Source organism: Syngnathus typhle, linkage group LG17 (genome assembly GCF_033458585.1).
Source record: "Syngnathus typhle isolate RoL2023-S1 ecotype Sweden linkage group LG17, RoL_Styp_1.0, whole genome shotgun sequence".
NCBI lineage: Eukaryota > Metazoa > Chordata > Actinopteri > Syngnathiformes > Syngnathidae > Syngnathus > Syngnathus typhle.
Window position 1 is genome coordinate 7,917,507 of NC_083754.1, and position 14,083 is coordinate 7,931,589.

Below are 14,083 nucleotides of genomic sequence, written 5' to 3' on the forward strand. Positions count from 1 at the left end.
TGCAACACCCAAAATTCCTGCCGGGCCAAACCTTTTAACCGGTGCCGCGATCTTGGTTATGAGTTTGTCCCCTTTTGTGAACTTGATTCTGCTCGCCGATTGGCCAAAAGTTTCTAATCACAATAAAAGACGCAGGAACTTTTTGTTAAGCGTCTTATTAACAATCATTGCCTTGCCAGCGAGACCAATGCATCGTGGTTTGGATGCTCATAAAGCGTTGGCGGTAGGGGTGTAAATCGCGGGTTTTGTCACGATACGATATCATATCGATACAAAGAATCACGATACGATATTTGCCGATATCTTAAAGCCTGCTGTGGTTCATTCACTCTACGATCGATATATATATATTTTTTTTAAATAAAAAATATAGAACAATATCCTGATTTATAACAATTCATACGCAAAATCAACAAGGTACTGCAAACTCTTTATTTAGGAAATTACAAGAGTATTGTAGTATACAAAGTGCTTATTTTAACACTGAACTTTGATGTCGTGTTTTTTCTTTAAATGTGCGGCGAGATTTGTGCTCCCTGAATATTTGATCACCGCATGGTAGGATTTACAAACTGCACGTGTCTTGTCCGTTGAGTCATCTTTTCTTTGGAATCCAAAGTGCTTCCAAACGAATGACTTGAAGCCTAAAGGGGAGCAAATTTCCTCGTCTTTTTGGACACTAGCCATAGCACCAGCCCAGGAGCCGCGTACTAGTTGTCGACTCCCCTTTCACGTGCCTGCTCTGCTCACAACACAACAACGCCGGGCGCACTGCTCCCAGAAAGAGGAAGCAAGCAACAATGAACTGGATTTCAAAATAAAGTTGCGTCTAATGTCTGAGGTCAAACACGGCGATATAAATCGATGTTTACGTTTAGCATCGATGCCAATAAATCGTAGAGCACTATATCGATTAATCGATGTGTATCGATGAATCGTTACACCCCTAGTTGGCGGCTAACAGACGTGAATGCGCTGCAGCATGCATGCACCACCACTAATTGGCGCTGTGCTTGTGGCTGATACCGGCGTAGCACGCTAGCAAACAACAACGGACGTGTAGTTGGCTAGCTGTCGTTTAATCTACTTGTCCCAATGTCTCTTTGACTAGGTGTCTTTTTCTTTGGGGCGTCTTTTTACTTCAGTGTTTTGTTTGGCCTCTGTATGATTTTCATGCAATATGTTGGTGGCCTTTCTTTTGGATGAGAATTGAAAAAAGTGTAGTTAGCAATAGCCACAATTAATTTGTGCGGGCGCTTTGAATGCTAACCTTTTGAGTTGATTAGCATTTCAATCAACGCATTTTGCACTTTAAAGGGCAAAGTAAAGGTTAGCCAGCACACCGCTAACACGTTATCAGCAAACGCAGGAATTTGTCAGCAGATGTCCGTCATTTAAAGTTACAGACGTGCTGTGTCATAGCAACCCATTGGCTAAATGATGAAAAAAAGGTTAAAAAATGTTATCAGATGTTTTGTTTTGGTTGACATATTTGATCCAGTTGGCCTTTTTTTACGTTAACCGTAGCTGAGCGTCTTGTCATTTTTGCGTGCGCTGAGACAGAGGGCGCGCCAAAAAAAGCCTGCGAGTATCCTGGCGGTTACGTAACAGGCTCACATTCCATGTAGGATTCCGGACTAGCTCAAAACTAAGCGACAAAAACAAAAAGAGAAAGACAGAATACCAAGAGAAAATAAGGAAGGAGGAAAAACAGACAGACAAATAAAGAGAAATATAAAAGAAAAGCCACAAAGAAAGGAAAGAGGCCAAGAAACAGTGTTAAGTGTGACGATGGAACTTCATGTCAACTCTGGCTTGAAACCTTAATTTTGAAGACCTAAACCTTGACCTAAAAATATCTGTGAACCCAAACTGTGACTTGAGACCTCCATTTGACACCCTACATACATTAACGGTTCCTTGGAAAGCATACCTGCAAGCATGTGTGTTGTATATCAAAAGTTGTGTGCTATGGAATATATGGATGTGACTTGCGTACATGTTGTGAGTCGTCATTGTGTACAGTAGTGTGTGCGTGTAGCGAGCCTGACAGTCCTATCCAGTCGTTCTGGACCGAGCATTAATTTTGTGTCATGTGCGCGTGCATGTGTGGGGCGCGGCGGGCTGGCAGCTCGCTGGAGTTTTGCTCGACTTGCTGAATAATACAAAGCAAACAGTGACCTACTTTCCAAGAAGGGAACAAACCTCTCGCAAAACCCGGACGCGGATTTTCCTACCGACCGGAATGGATCATGCGGAGCGGACTGCGCGCGTGGGAAGCCGCGCGCGGTGTGTCGCCGGATCCGTTGCGAACTTTGGTGCGCCCCGTAAATGTGCTTAAAGGAGCAAGGTCGGAGAGGCCCCGGCCGATCCCTAGGCCTCGGAACAGGAATGTGGTGGCTCTTGTGAGTCTTGTTTCCTTGGGACACGTTGGGAATCGAGAAAAAAAAACACATTGATAAATTCAAATCAATTAGCCTCAATATTTTGATGATTTTTTTGTTTGCATTGACTGCCTTGAGCTGGTGTCCCTAAGTAAGTATCCAGCAGTGTGGTCACCATCGTTTTTGCTCACTTTCCTCTCATTCAAACACAAGGAGAGAAAACCCGCAATGGGATTGGTCTCCTGAAAATAGAATGCAGCTATTTAGTGTTCACAGCATGCTCTTGTGTTCCACTTTTGTCATGGCAGTTATTTGTGTCAAGAGACGACTTAGCGGCTATGATATGCAGAGGATTACCGGAAATAGTTTGACCTGCTTTTGGCCTTTCAACCTTTTCGCGGCCATTTTGTCCCAGAAAACTAACAAACATGACTTGTGAGATAATGTCACTTCTTGGCTGATGATTAACACTAAGCTCTGCTATAAATGGAAAGGGGACATTTGCTCTATGTACTTTTCTTTATGTTATTGTTTGTGATAATTAATAACATAACATCTATGTGAAGACCATGTGAAACTATATGCAACGGGTAATTTGGACACGGGAGTGGTGGAGGTTACAAAAGAAATACAACGTTGTTCTAAGATTGGAAATGTGTTAGTTGGTCTTTTGTGAATGAAGGCGCCCCCCCCCCCCTCGCCGCCCCATATTACATGGAGCCCAGTTGCCAAGGAGACGCCACCTCCACAAACAGGTCTGCTTGCTGTTGTTAAAGGATGCAAATGATGCCAACGAGCGGTCGTCATGGCAACTCCGTGAGCAGAGCGAGCTCGTAAACAGCCCACATTGCTGCCTGCAGTCCGCTACTAGTTTGATTTGACCCGATACTGTCAAAAGAAACGATACAAATTTTCAATTTAGCTTGAGTGTCATTGTACAAATGTTGGTAATGTTTGTGAGTGGGGACTCGGGCATAAGTAAAAGATTCACTCCGAAAGGATTTGTGGTAATTGAGTCCACAGTTTACGTCTCGCCCAAAAAAAAATAGAGTGCAGTTCAACCGACTTTAGCGCCCTCATGTGGCCATATTTCTTTTCATATTTTTCCTTTGAATAACTGGTGAATTTAATTACAGAAAACAAAGTAATTGATTTAATTTAATTATGGAGAATATTACTTCCACATTTCTATTTATGGACAGTTTCATACACATATTTCAACCTTACTGAAATACCTGGCCTATTTGAAGCATTAATACTAATACTACCACTAATAATTTACCCCTCAAAAAGTGAGAATCTCACCCCGAGCTTGGCCCCAGCTGGAAGAAATTGGTCCAATGAGTCCAGATGGTTGTGATACAAATATTCTTTTTAAAAAAAAGCAGTGACAACAAAGACTTTAAATTAATTTATTTTAAAAAAGCATTTCTCCACTGTGGCTGAACAAACATGTTTTTTTCTTCTTCTTCTTTGTTTAGGACGTGGACAATCGGAATCTCGCAGAGGGGGCACGATTGACTCAATTATGGCGCAAAACTTGGGGGTTCCTTTGTTTTTCTTTTTTATTCTGCGTGAGACGAAGCGTGAAAAAAGGAGATGATAGGGTAATTAAAAGAAAAGGAAGATGACAAACATTGAATCAAGTGCAGGTATGTTTTTTCCTTCTTTCTTTTTCATGCAGGATTGGTCTTTGTTGAAGTCCTCCAATGTGGCTACGATTCCAGGTTTTTCAACAAGCTTGCGTGTTTTGTTGGAAATGAAATCAAAGGAAAGAAAACGCCCTCCGCTCCACACGGCGGCGCTGTCGCGGGATAAGAAGTTGCGAGTTGAGCGGCTAGCTGCCAAACGTGACCTTTTTTAGAATCCCATTCTCTGATTGTGTGGCTGTTTTTGTAAGATGCCCGCCACCCTCGTAGTCTGGATGAAAAGTTCATGAGGGGAGGGGCTTTTTATGGGGTGAGCGTGGGTCTCCGTTCTGCTGAGGTAGATGCGACAGAGGGGTGGCGCTAAGCTGGATTTAAGGCGCTCGTGTTTGGCCTGTCCGTTTGACACCACTCTATTTTTTTGTTTTTTTTTCTCTTCGCTACTCTTTTGGCACCTCAGGCGAGACAAGCGGGTTTGCAAAATTTCCGAAATTGTCTAAACTTTCCGTGGGAATGAACAGAAAATGACATTTCCAACAATGTCCTCTTGTATGCCTTCCAGTGGCGATCTGCTGATGACACTCCAAGCTAATTTGGCTGCTTCCGTTTCAGAGCAGCCGGTTTGAAGTGTCGCCACGGCGACAGGAAGTAGCCAATAAGCTTTTCCTGTTGCGTCATCAACAACAGAGGGACTGGAAGCATCACGGGAAGGCATAGGTGGAAGTCCTTAGAAATGGACTGGTCGACTTCATGATCAAAACAGCTGTTGAGAACCCAGAAGTTATTTGCCGAATTTTTTTTTTCAAAACTAATATGAAAGTAGTGTTTTGGTGCCACGCGGTTTGTTAAATTACGTGTGCATTTTCAAAATTGTAGCAGTAGGGCTCGCTTTGCACTGTGATGCCCTCACATGCGGGCAAAGATAGCTATCAAATTTGAACGAACGTCTGCCAGAAAAGTTCAGATTTATGCTTGAATGCGATACAATCGCCAATGAAATCATCCACAATTCTCAGCTATTCCCATGAAAACTTTACAATTCGGAACATTTCCAAAACTTCGCAGATGAATTTCCCATGGAGATTTGCCCAAAACCTTCCAGTAATTAACTACACAAAAACCCAAAAAATACTTTCCAGCAATGCACTGAAAACTTCCCAGAAATACATCGAAAACATACCTGGAATTAATCAAAGAATTTCCAGAACTTTACTGAAAATTTTCCAGGTAGTTGACAGATGTTGTTAGAAAATGTACCAAGAAGACTTCCAGAAATGTACCTGGAATTTTTCAGAAATTTCCGGGAAATGTTCCGAAACTCTACCAGAAATGTTCCCCCCGTTTGGGGGTCTAGAGACATGTAAAAAAAAAAAAAAAAAAAAAAAAAAAAAGGATCTTGGTGCGGTGGTGTGGGGGGTTCGCTTTGCGGTGCCGGGTGGGGGTGTTCCATTAAGGAGCTTAGTTGTTACCGTTGTCAGCCGGCCTTGCCTCGTCCTCCGTTTTGGCCCGTTTGGCGTCCGGCGGCACCTGCGGGTCGCCGTTCTGCCGTTTGATGGTGGGCAGCGACGCCGAGGCAGAGGCATGGTCAGCGAGCAGGTGAAGCGGGCTGGCCACGGACGGACCTAAACAACAAAAGCGGCCTCGAGTTAGATCTGTTAAGCAGAGCCGAGCGCCGTTTGTGTTGGGCGGTGGGGGAAGACTTGGGGACGTACTGGAGGTGTTGTGAGCGTTGCTCTGTATGGCGGCGGTGACGCTGTGGTTTCCGTTCTGCGTGATGGTCTTGATGGGCAACTGGTGCTGACCAAGGATGGCGACAGTCTGCAGGGGCCCGGACGCCGCTGAAGTCTGGATGATGCGGCCCACTGCGCCCGTGGCTGTCACGCTGGGCACCGCCTCCACTTTCACTGCGACGACACCCACATTTTGAAGGTCAGTGGCTCTTTATTGTTTTTTGTCAGTCCTTTGCAGTCCAGACTTGACACGTCTTTTTTTTTTTTCACCCACCTTTGCTGTCAGCACGCTCTCCATTCTCCTGTAGTTGCAGTTCGTTTTTGCCGATGACAGCGGCCGGCTGCGCGATGACAGCGGTGGCGCCGGCGGGGATCTGCTGCAGCACGTGGACCGTCTGGACGGTCGGAACCGGCTGGGAGGAGCTGGTGCTGACCGGAGACGCCATGGTGTAGGCGACCGGCTTCAAGCTTTGAGGTAGCTGACCCTGCAGCGCGATCAGCACCGGCTGGTTGGCGACTGGAGAGCCTGCGATCAGTTCAATATGTTGACAGTCAATTAATTATCACATACACGAATGAAAGTGAGAGCCACAAGTGGAAGATGACCCCGAAACCAACCCGGAGTGTTCTGTGCAAAGCGAGCTTCTTGGATGACAGCCAGCTTGGGTTGGACCACCGCGGTGGGGGCAGCAGGGACTACGGAGGAGGAGTCCACCTCCATGGGGACCGGGGAGCCCTCTCGGGACAAGCTGTCGGGAGTCTGCATGCCGCTGGAGTGAGCCGACAGCACCCCTGAGTGGTTGGGAGAGGCCGGGGCGCTCCTGACGGAACAAACAGGTAATCAATCCACTTAACCGAGACAAAGACAGATTCTTTGGAATTTTCTTAAGAACCGTGTTCTGCTCCGGTGGTACCCAAGTCCGTTGGCAGGCTTACCTGGAGGAGAGGGGCCCGTGCGGGATCCTGAAGCAGGGGACACCGCGGGGCCGTCGTTTCCTGAAGGCCTGATCGACCAGCTTGCCTTCGGAGGATGGGTCTATCCTCCAGAAGGAACCTTTGCCGGGCTCCTCCTGCGAGCGTGCCACCTTGATGAAGTAACGGTTCAGCGACAGGTTGTGGCGGATGGAGTTCTGTGGCAGTGAAGAAAGAAGTCAGCCAGGACGTGAGCGGGGGCATTGCTCGAGTGGCGCCGTCAATTAAACGCACCTGCCAGCCCTTGTCTGCGGTTCTGTAGTAGGGGTAGTTCTTGGTGATGTGGTTGTAGATCCCGTTGAGCGTCAGCTGCTTGTCCTGCGCCAGCGTGATGGCCTGAACAATCAGCTGGGCGTACGAGTAGGGCGGCTTGGAGTCGTCCTGACCAAACACACGCCTCGACTTCAGCAAAGTGTTACAACAACTACAACTTTAACATCATTTCAAACTTATCTTACCACTTCAGCCTTTAAACAACATAAAGTTGTGCCTCGTAGGCGCTCTGCAGGACTCTCACCTTAGGACTGTCCTCGCCCGACGCGTCCTTGTCGTTCTCGGGCTGAGAGTTGTCATTGATCAGCTGCAATTCGGCCGAACTCACCATGCGGCCCCCCATGCGGTAACCCGACGAGCCGGCCCCCCGGGGGCTGGACGGGCATGAGTTTGCCGCGCTGACAAGAATAACACCCGTCACAGTCAGCCTCACACCAAGGTCAGGTGAGACATTTCAAAGTGCCGCTTACCTGATGGTTCCAGTGGGCGAGGGCAGCGGACTCATGAGGTGGGCGAGGTTGTCGGGAATGTTAATGGTGAGCGGCGCAAATTGCGGCTGCGCCGGCTTGACGGGCGACTCGGGGGCTTCGCGCCTCGTCTTCCTGCCGCTGGACAGCGCCGTGAAGGTGATCTTGATGTTGGTGCTGGGGAACCTGAACGTGCACCTGAGCAGATGACAAAGCCCAATTTTTTTTTAATGATCAATTACGCTATCCAATGTCTCATCAATTAACCAGATAAAAATGTATCTTGGGGTTGAGAACTCTCAAGTCTTGATGATGAATCAATATGACATGGATATTATTTTAGTTTCACCATATTTGGAATTTGTAAGAAATCAATATAACACGGATATTATTTTAGTTTCACCATATTTGAAATTTGTAAGAAATTTAGAAAATATATTTTGGAGATACACAATAAAAGAGGAACATTATTCACATGATTCAACTGATGTTAACAGAAGTGACGTCTTGGCACAATATTTATTATCCAGCTAGTTAGCTACACAAACAAACAACTGGGGCCAAACACACTTGGCCGTGCCATGGCATTAAACATTCCAACAAGGGTAACCAAGTGGAAAAAATGACTAAGTATTGAAAATGGTATATATTCAGGCTATGCTATATTTTGAATGATGTCTCATAGGAATTTCCAGGTCATCATAATCTAGATTCGAGAATCTCACCAACCCAAAGCAGGAGTCACAAAAGCTTTGACTTTTCTACCAAAAAAACCCCCCATGCAAAACACTTGAACATAGTTCTGATTTTCAGACATGTCACCCATGCCAAGACAGTTGTGCCAAACGCTATTGCAAACGTCAAATATGTTTCCTTATTAAACTGTGGTTCTTGTAGAAGGGTGTGTGCGTGAACTGGGGCGGAGACGAGTTTGGTTTGTTTACGTCCAACGGCCTCCATTCACAAAACACAGCACTACCCAGCTAGTGTTAACCAACACATTTGTTTCAATAACACCGAGACGTCTTCCGACAAAACCACACACATCTATAGTAGATGAATAAGCGTTCGTGAGGCAACAATAGGCCGCCAGCCTCACACACGCGATCTAGGCCGGGAAGCAGCAGCTAAGGGCTAACGTGGCTAACAAGAATGTCAACAAAGACGATGGAGGAAGGAGACACATCGCGGCTAACAAGCTAATACACGTGCTGCCCCCCTCTCCCCCAAAAGGCAAACCCTAACACCGCAAAACATGTTGCTTTAGTTTGCGTGGCTAACTAGTGTAGGATCCACATTGATGCTAGAGGCGAGGGATTAGCACTACTTACATCGGCGGCAGCGGCAACGGAGCGGCGCCTCGGCGAAGGAACACCCCGTCCACGAACACCCCGTTTTTGCCCAGGCAGCGCAGATAGAAGTCGCCCCCTCCACCTCCGCCGTCATCACTGGCGGTGAAAATCTCCAGGTGCCGCCGCGAGATGAAGCTCGAGTGACCCATGCTGACGTCCACGGAACCCTGCGACGAGTTGCGCCCGATGCTCACCGAGCGCTTCTTCATCAGATACTCAAACTCGCGGCCCTCGAGCCGCGCAACCGGCCCGGACGAGCCGCTCACTGCAGCCATGATCAACGCGATGGGCGGGTGGCGAAATGAAATTAACACGAGTGGGGGGGGGGCTACGCAGCGGAGGCCGAAAGCGAGCCGACCTAGCAACGGGGCATCGAATTTAAAAGCAGAATTTGGAGGGGAACATGCGAGGCCGGGGACAGCGGCTCCGACCCACCGCCGAGAGAAAGGCTAACGCCGTCGAGACGTGCTACCTAACGCCGGGGAGGAGGCGTGAATGACAGTAGACTGACGGCGCCCTCGGCCAATTGGGTGCGAGGACAGTGATGCAGCGCCGAGAACTCGACCAATCGGACGCGAGGAGTAATCCGAGGACACGTTCAAGATCGGTTGGGGGGCACTGTCTGCACGTATGGGAGGACGTGAAGCGGCACAGACGAATGGCGACACAGAACAACGCCAAAATGTTCCAAAACCAAAATACAAAACATTAAAACACAAAAACACCAGCATCCGTCAAACCCGTAGTGGGGGTAAGGGACAAAGAACAAACACCGAATTACTCGAAGTAGATGTTTCAGCTTTCTGTAATTGATGTGACTACAGTGTCTGTAAACAAACAAAAAGTGCAATACAAATCGATTTATTGATTTGTGATGATGAAAATGTTTAAAAAGATTAATTGAAAGATGAAACTTGACTTTAAATGTAGAATATTTTGTTAATTTTTTTTATAATTTAACGCGAAGTTGAATTTGAGAATGTTGGATGAAAAATATACTGGGAGAAAGGGGGAATAGTAATAATAATTTTTGACAGTAAAAAGGTTTTTGCAGAACAATGGTCTCAGAAAAAATATTTTAACACGATGGAATGCTGGCTGTGTCTGTCAGACCGGAGATATGTGCTGTCAGACTGGGAGTTGGCTGGTAGCCTTCACGAGTCACTAGAGGGCGCCACACATTTTCAGGTTATTTGGGGTGACGTCATGGGGCCGCTTTAACCAATTTTTGGTAACGGAGCATCTGATTAATGAGTAGGTTCGGTGGTATTTGTTGTACTACATAACTTTTGTGTGAATCAAAAACGATGAATTGATTAGTAACATTTCTATTTAATTTTAATTAGCTATTTTGAAAATTAATTTCATGCAAATAAAGAAATTACTATTAGTTAGTTAGTTAGTTAGTTAGGTCGTTTGGCTTCTAAGTATTTATTATATGATCTGTTTTTTAAAACAGATGCCGGTTATATCTGAATAATTATAAAGTATATACGTTAGAGAAAGAAGTAATATATTTGTTCTGATATTTCCTTTTTTTAAAATTGGTCTATTGCAGCATCTAACTTAATAACATCAAATCTTAAACACGTTACGAAGACATATTTCCTTATTTCACACTATCAGTTCTTGTAGGCTGTAAAACATCTGTGACCTTTCACCTGCTGCTGCTGTCGCCACTTTTTTTTTAAATTGGTCTATAGCAGCATGTAATTGAATGACATCAAATCTTAACCGCGTTACGAAGACATATTTCCTTGTTTCACATTTTATTAGTTCTTGTAGGCTGTAAAACATCAGCAACCTTTCACCTGCTAATGGCGTCGCCTTAAAAGCGGACAATGACCTCATCTCTGTAAGACTAGCTTGTGTCTCATCTGTTTTTGTTTTGTTTCTTTTTTTTGCTGGCTCTCTGGTGACAGCCCACTTAGCATTAGCGCTTATGCACGTCACTAAGCTCTTACAAACCACACGTCTGTCATCATTAACATCTAAATGAAACGGGATGAAGATGATGATCAGCACCACAGCAACCATTTTTACCTACAAACACAACAGAGGAAGGCGGGGTGCATCGGAGTCCCTCTGGGACGACAGGCGAGCAATAGTTTGATCAGAGCGAGAGATCCATTACTCGGCCGCTTCCTCCCCAAATGGAGCCCATTAATAACATTCGTCTCCTCTTCGCCATGTCCGGGAGACATCCGGGCGCCTCACGTGTCTGCTGAGGTGTGTTGCTTTCACTAAAGAACAGTGTCTTTATGTCAACACGTGTTTCGCAGATGATACACATCACGTGTTAAATTTGACTTCTGCATCGAGTTAAAAAAAAAAAAAAAAAAGCAACGCCTTCTGCTTCAGGCAGAGGTTTTTTTTTTTAAACATGCCGCCAAATGTTCAGCCCAGTTGTGAAGCAACATGGATGACAAGGAAGTAGCAATATTGCTATGAAGGGGGGTGGATCATTTCAGCACTTTGGTAAAGTGGTGTGTTTCCTTTTTCCGGGGAGGGTGGATGTTCTTTCTGTAAAAGCCTGCGACTCCGGTTTGACGAGTTTTGAAGACACACTGGAGGAAAAAAACTGCAAAGCCGCTTTATGTAAATAATAACACAACTTCCTCAAGCGTTTCCATTTTGAGGTCCACTAAACCAAATCTGCTCAAGTTTTTTTCCTTAATGGAATTGTTCTGTTAAAAAAATTACTTAGCAACGATGACGCACATGACGTCAGGATTTGGAGATCTCCCCAAGTCCCACCAAACATCAGAAAGGTTTGCTAAGCTAACCTTAGTAATAATAGCTTACAAGCATTTATTAATCATTTGCAACATTTTGCACATTTCAGTTCTTTATACAATCTATGTGAGGTTTGCTTGGAGTGCTGATAGTTTTTTGTTGTTGTTAGTCATTAAATCTAATGAAAAATGTCTGAGGGCTTGAGAAGGCCGGAGTTGGTCTCAAAATTGGGCAAAGGAAAATTTTAGACCAAATGCATCACGGATGTCTGCTCCCTTTATCCTTCTCGCTCAACGTCAACAATATCATCGAAGATATCGAGAAAAGCTCCAGCTCATGAGTGAAGTGTAATCAACGTCAACGGGAGTCACATTGAAAAAATTCCTCCAATCCACTTTTTGGAATCTTCTAGATGTTTTCCTCAGGTTCTTCCTTTCACTCTTTTGTTATGACATCCTCACACGATGCAGCTCCCCCACTGACGGCCAAAGCGATATACAATCACGTCCTGATCTCATCCCCTGGTCTGGATGGCTTAGGGCAGGTCCCGGTTATTTTTGAGCAGGTCGAGCTCCTCCTCAGGCACCAGCAGGCCGCCCATGTACCAGAAGATCCACAGGAAGATGCTCAAGAAGATCAGCAAGGGTCCCGAAAACACAAAGAAATCCCAGTACCTCAGTGAGGCAAAGATGCCCACCAGTAACAGCAGGAAGCCCACCACATCCAGGAACACGGCCACAGCCAGGAAGAAGGACGTGCATTTGTTAGGCATTATGGCCCCACCGAGACGCAGAGCCGAGACGACTGCGAGTCGAGATGATTCCGCGCTGGCTGCTTTTGACCCTGGGAGCTCCCTTCGCATAAATTCTGAACAGTCCTGGAGTGGAAGGGCCAGTTCATAAAGAAGTGCATCTTCATTCCTGAGCTGGGCCGACTTGTTTGGCGGCTTCCTGAATCCATTCCGCTTTTGAATGACGTGACAATCGTGCCGTCAATCAACAGTCAGTCAACATAACAAGGTTTATAAATATTTTCTATCCGACACAGGGTTTCGTTCCCAGGCCACTCATAGCAATGACAGCGCTTGCATTTCCTTTGAAGGCCTTCAAACACACTTTTAAAACAATAGCGTAGCAATCCCTCCAAACAAATGTCATCTTTCGCAAACTATCAAATTCTCATCTTAAATTATTAATAAATAACATGCCAATGGTTAAATAACTGTACTTCATTTACTTTAAAATCACAATTAATGAGTTTACATTCCATAATCAGCAGGAATAAGGCTGAGCTTGAAACGCTTCCTGTTTTCACTCTTCTTCTTCACAATTCACAGGAGTATGTCACCACCTAGTGGTCGATAACGCAATTGGACGCAATATGAGTAAGTGCAAATCAATATTAATAAAAAGTGAAATTTTGGGGACTGCAATCTTGAAATCCATTATGTAGGCGGGCTTTCTGTATTTCTAACTTATTTATGCTAAGAAATGTTTCATAGATAAATAAGCAAAATAGCAAAGGAACGCATGTCGCATAGTTTCCCGTAACACACCCGCCATGAGTCAGCACTTAAAAAACAAAGTGTGTATGTGTGTCAGTCGAGATGTCCAGTCATTTTGTGAGAAATTGTCAATCACGTCTTATTAGTGAGGATCCTGGTGGCTGTTGAGTCAACAAAGCCAAACCGGTCGGCCGGCTGTCACATGACAAGGATGGAAACTCACATGGCAAATATTGGCTAATAGTTGCCGGTTGCCACGGAAACTTGCTGTTGACGACTTTGTCCTTCAAGGTTGTAACTTTCATTCTTGTCGAAGTTTGCATCTACATTGACTTCTTTCGTTGCCGTATCCTTCATTGTATGGGTATCTTAATTGTCGTTTTCATGGCTGTGCATTTCGTGTCACAGTTCAGCTTCATGTTTGCCATCATAGGCTTTCGTGTCGTATCCTTCTTCTGTGTAGTTGTAGTTTTCCTCCTTGTGGTAGTCTTCATGAGATCTTTTGCTGTATTTGTCCTCGTTGTGGTCAGTTTCATGGTTGAAGCCTCGGTTATCGTATACTTTTTCATCTTGGTTGTTGTTTTCCTGGCGGTATCTTCCAAAGTTGTTGTCGTTTTGGGGCTCAGTTTGTTTGCTGTTGTGGACGGTGGCCTTTCCCCACGTGATCCTGCTGGCCTGGTGAGGCCTCGATCTTCCAGCCAAATCATCGTCGTCGTACAGGCGCGCGTTTCCGGCCGTGCTCGCAATCGCGCCCGCTTTCGTGCTCGCCATCTTTCGGCTGAGCCTCTCGGAGAGCTTCCGCACGATGCGCGCGGTCAGGCCCTTCGCGCGGGCGTCGCGCGCGTCGCCAGGCGGGACACGCACGTTGCCTGCGTACCACATGACCCAAAAGCCCAGACTGGCGAAGATGATCACCGCGCCCGTGAAGATGAAGAAGTCACCGTAGTACTGGCCGTCGGCCGAGCGCACATTCGCGAACACGCCGACCAGCAGCAGCGTCAGGCCGGCGGCGTCCAGCG

At 45.9% G+C, this 14,083-nt stretch overlaps 1 protein-coding gene across 2 annotated transcripts; it reads right to left on the reverse strand.

Annotated features, from left to right (window-relative positions):
• Positions 1-3,782: 3,782 nt before the first annotated feature.
• Positions 3,783-9,308, reverse strand: LOC133170240 (forkhead box protein K2-like). 2 transcript variants are annotated; one of them, XM_061302992.1, is made up of 10 exons: positions 8,804-9,308; positions 7,476-7,670; positions 7,250-7,403; positions 6,967-7,113; positions 6,697-6,890; positions 6,379-6,581; positions 6,035-6,286; positions 5,743-5,934; positions 5,500-5,652; positions 3,783-3,954 (listed from the first exon to the last, which is right to left on the reverse strand). In XM_061302992.1, the coding sequence occupies exons 1-10, from the start codon at positions 9,097-9,099 to the stop codon at positions 3,950-3,952; spliced, it is 1,791 nt and encodes a 596-aa protein (XP_061158976.1). In that variant the 5' UTR covers positions 9,100-9,308; the 3' UTR covers positions 3,783-3,949. The 2 variants fall into 2 exon arrangements, with proteins under 2 accessions (XP_061158976.1, XP_061158975.1); XM_061302991.1 differs by having other exon boundaries at positions 3,783-5,652.
• Between the last annotated feature and the right edge of the window lie 4,775 nt (positions 9,309-14,083).

Coding starts and splice junctions, on each gene's coding strand:
- LOC133170240 (XM_061302991.1), bottom strand. CDS start 9,099: ATGGCTGCAGTGAGCGGCTCGTCCGGGCCGGTTGCGCGGCTCGAGGGC. Junction 7,404..7,475: donor TCGCCCACTGGAACCATCAG/GTAAGCGGCACT, acceptor TATTCTTGTCAG/CGCGGCAAACTCATGCCCGT. Junction 5,653..5,742: donor CAACGCTCACAACACCTCCA/GTACGTCCCCAA, acceptor TTTGTTGTTTAG/GTCCGTCCGTGGCCAGCCCG.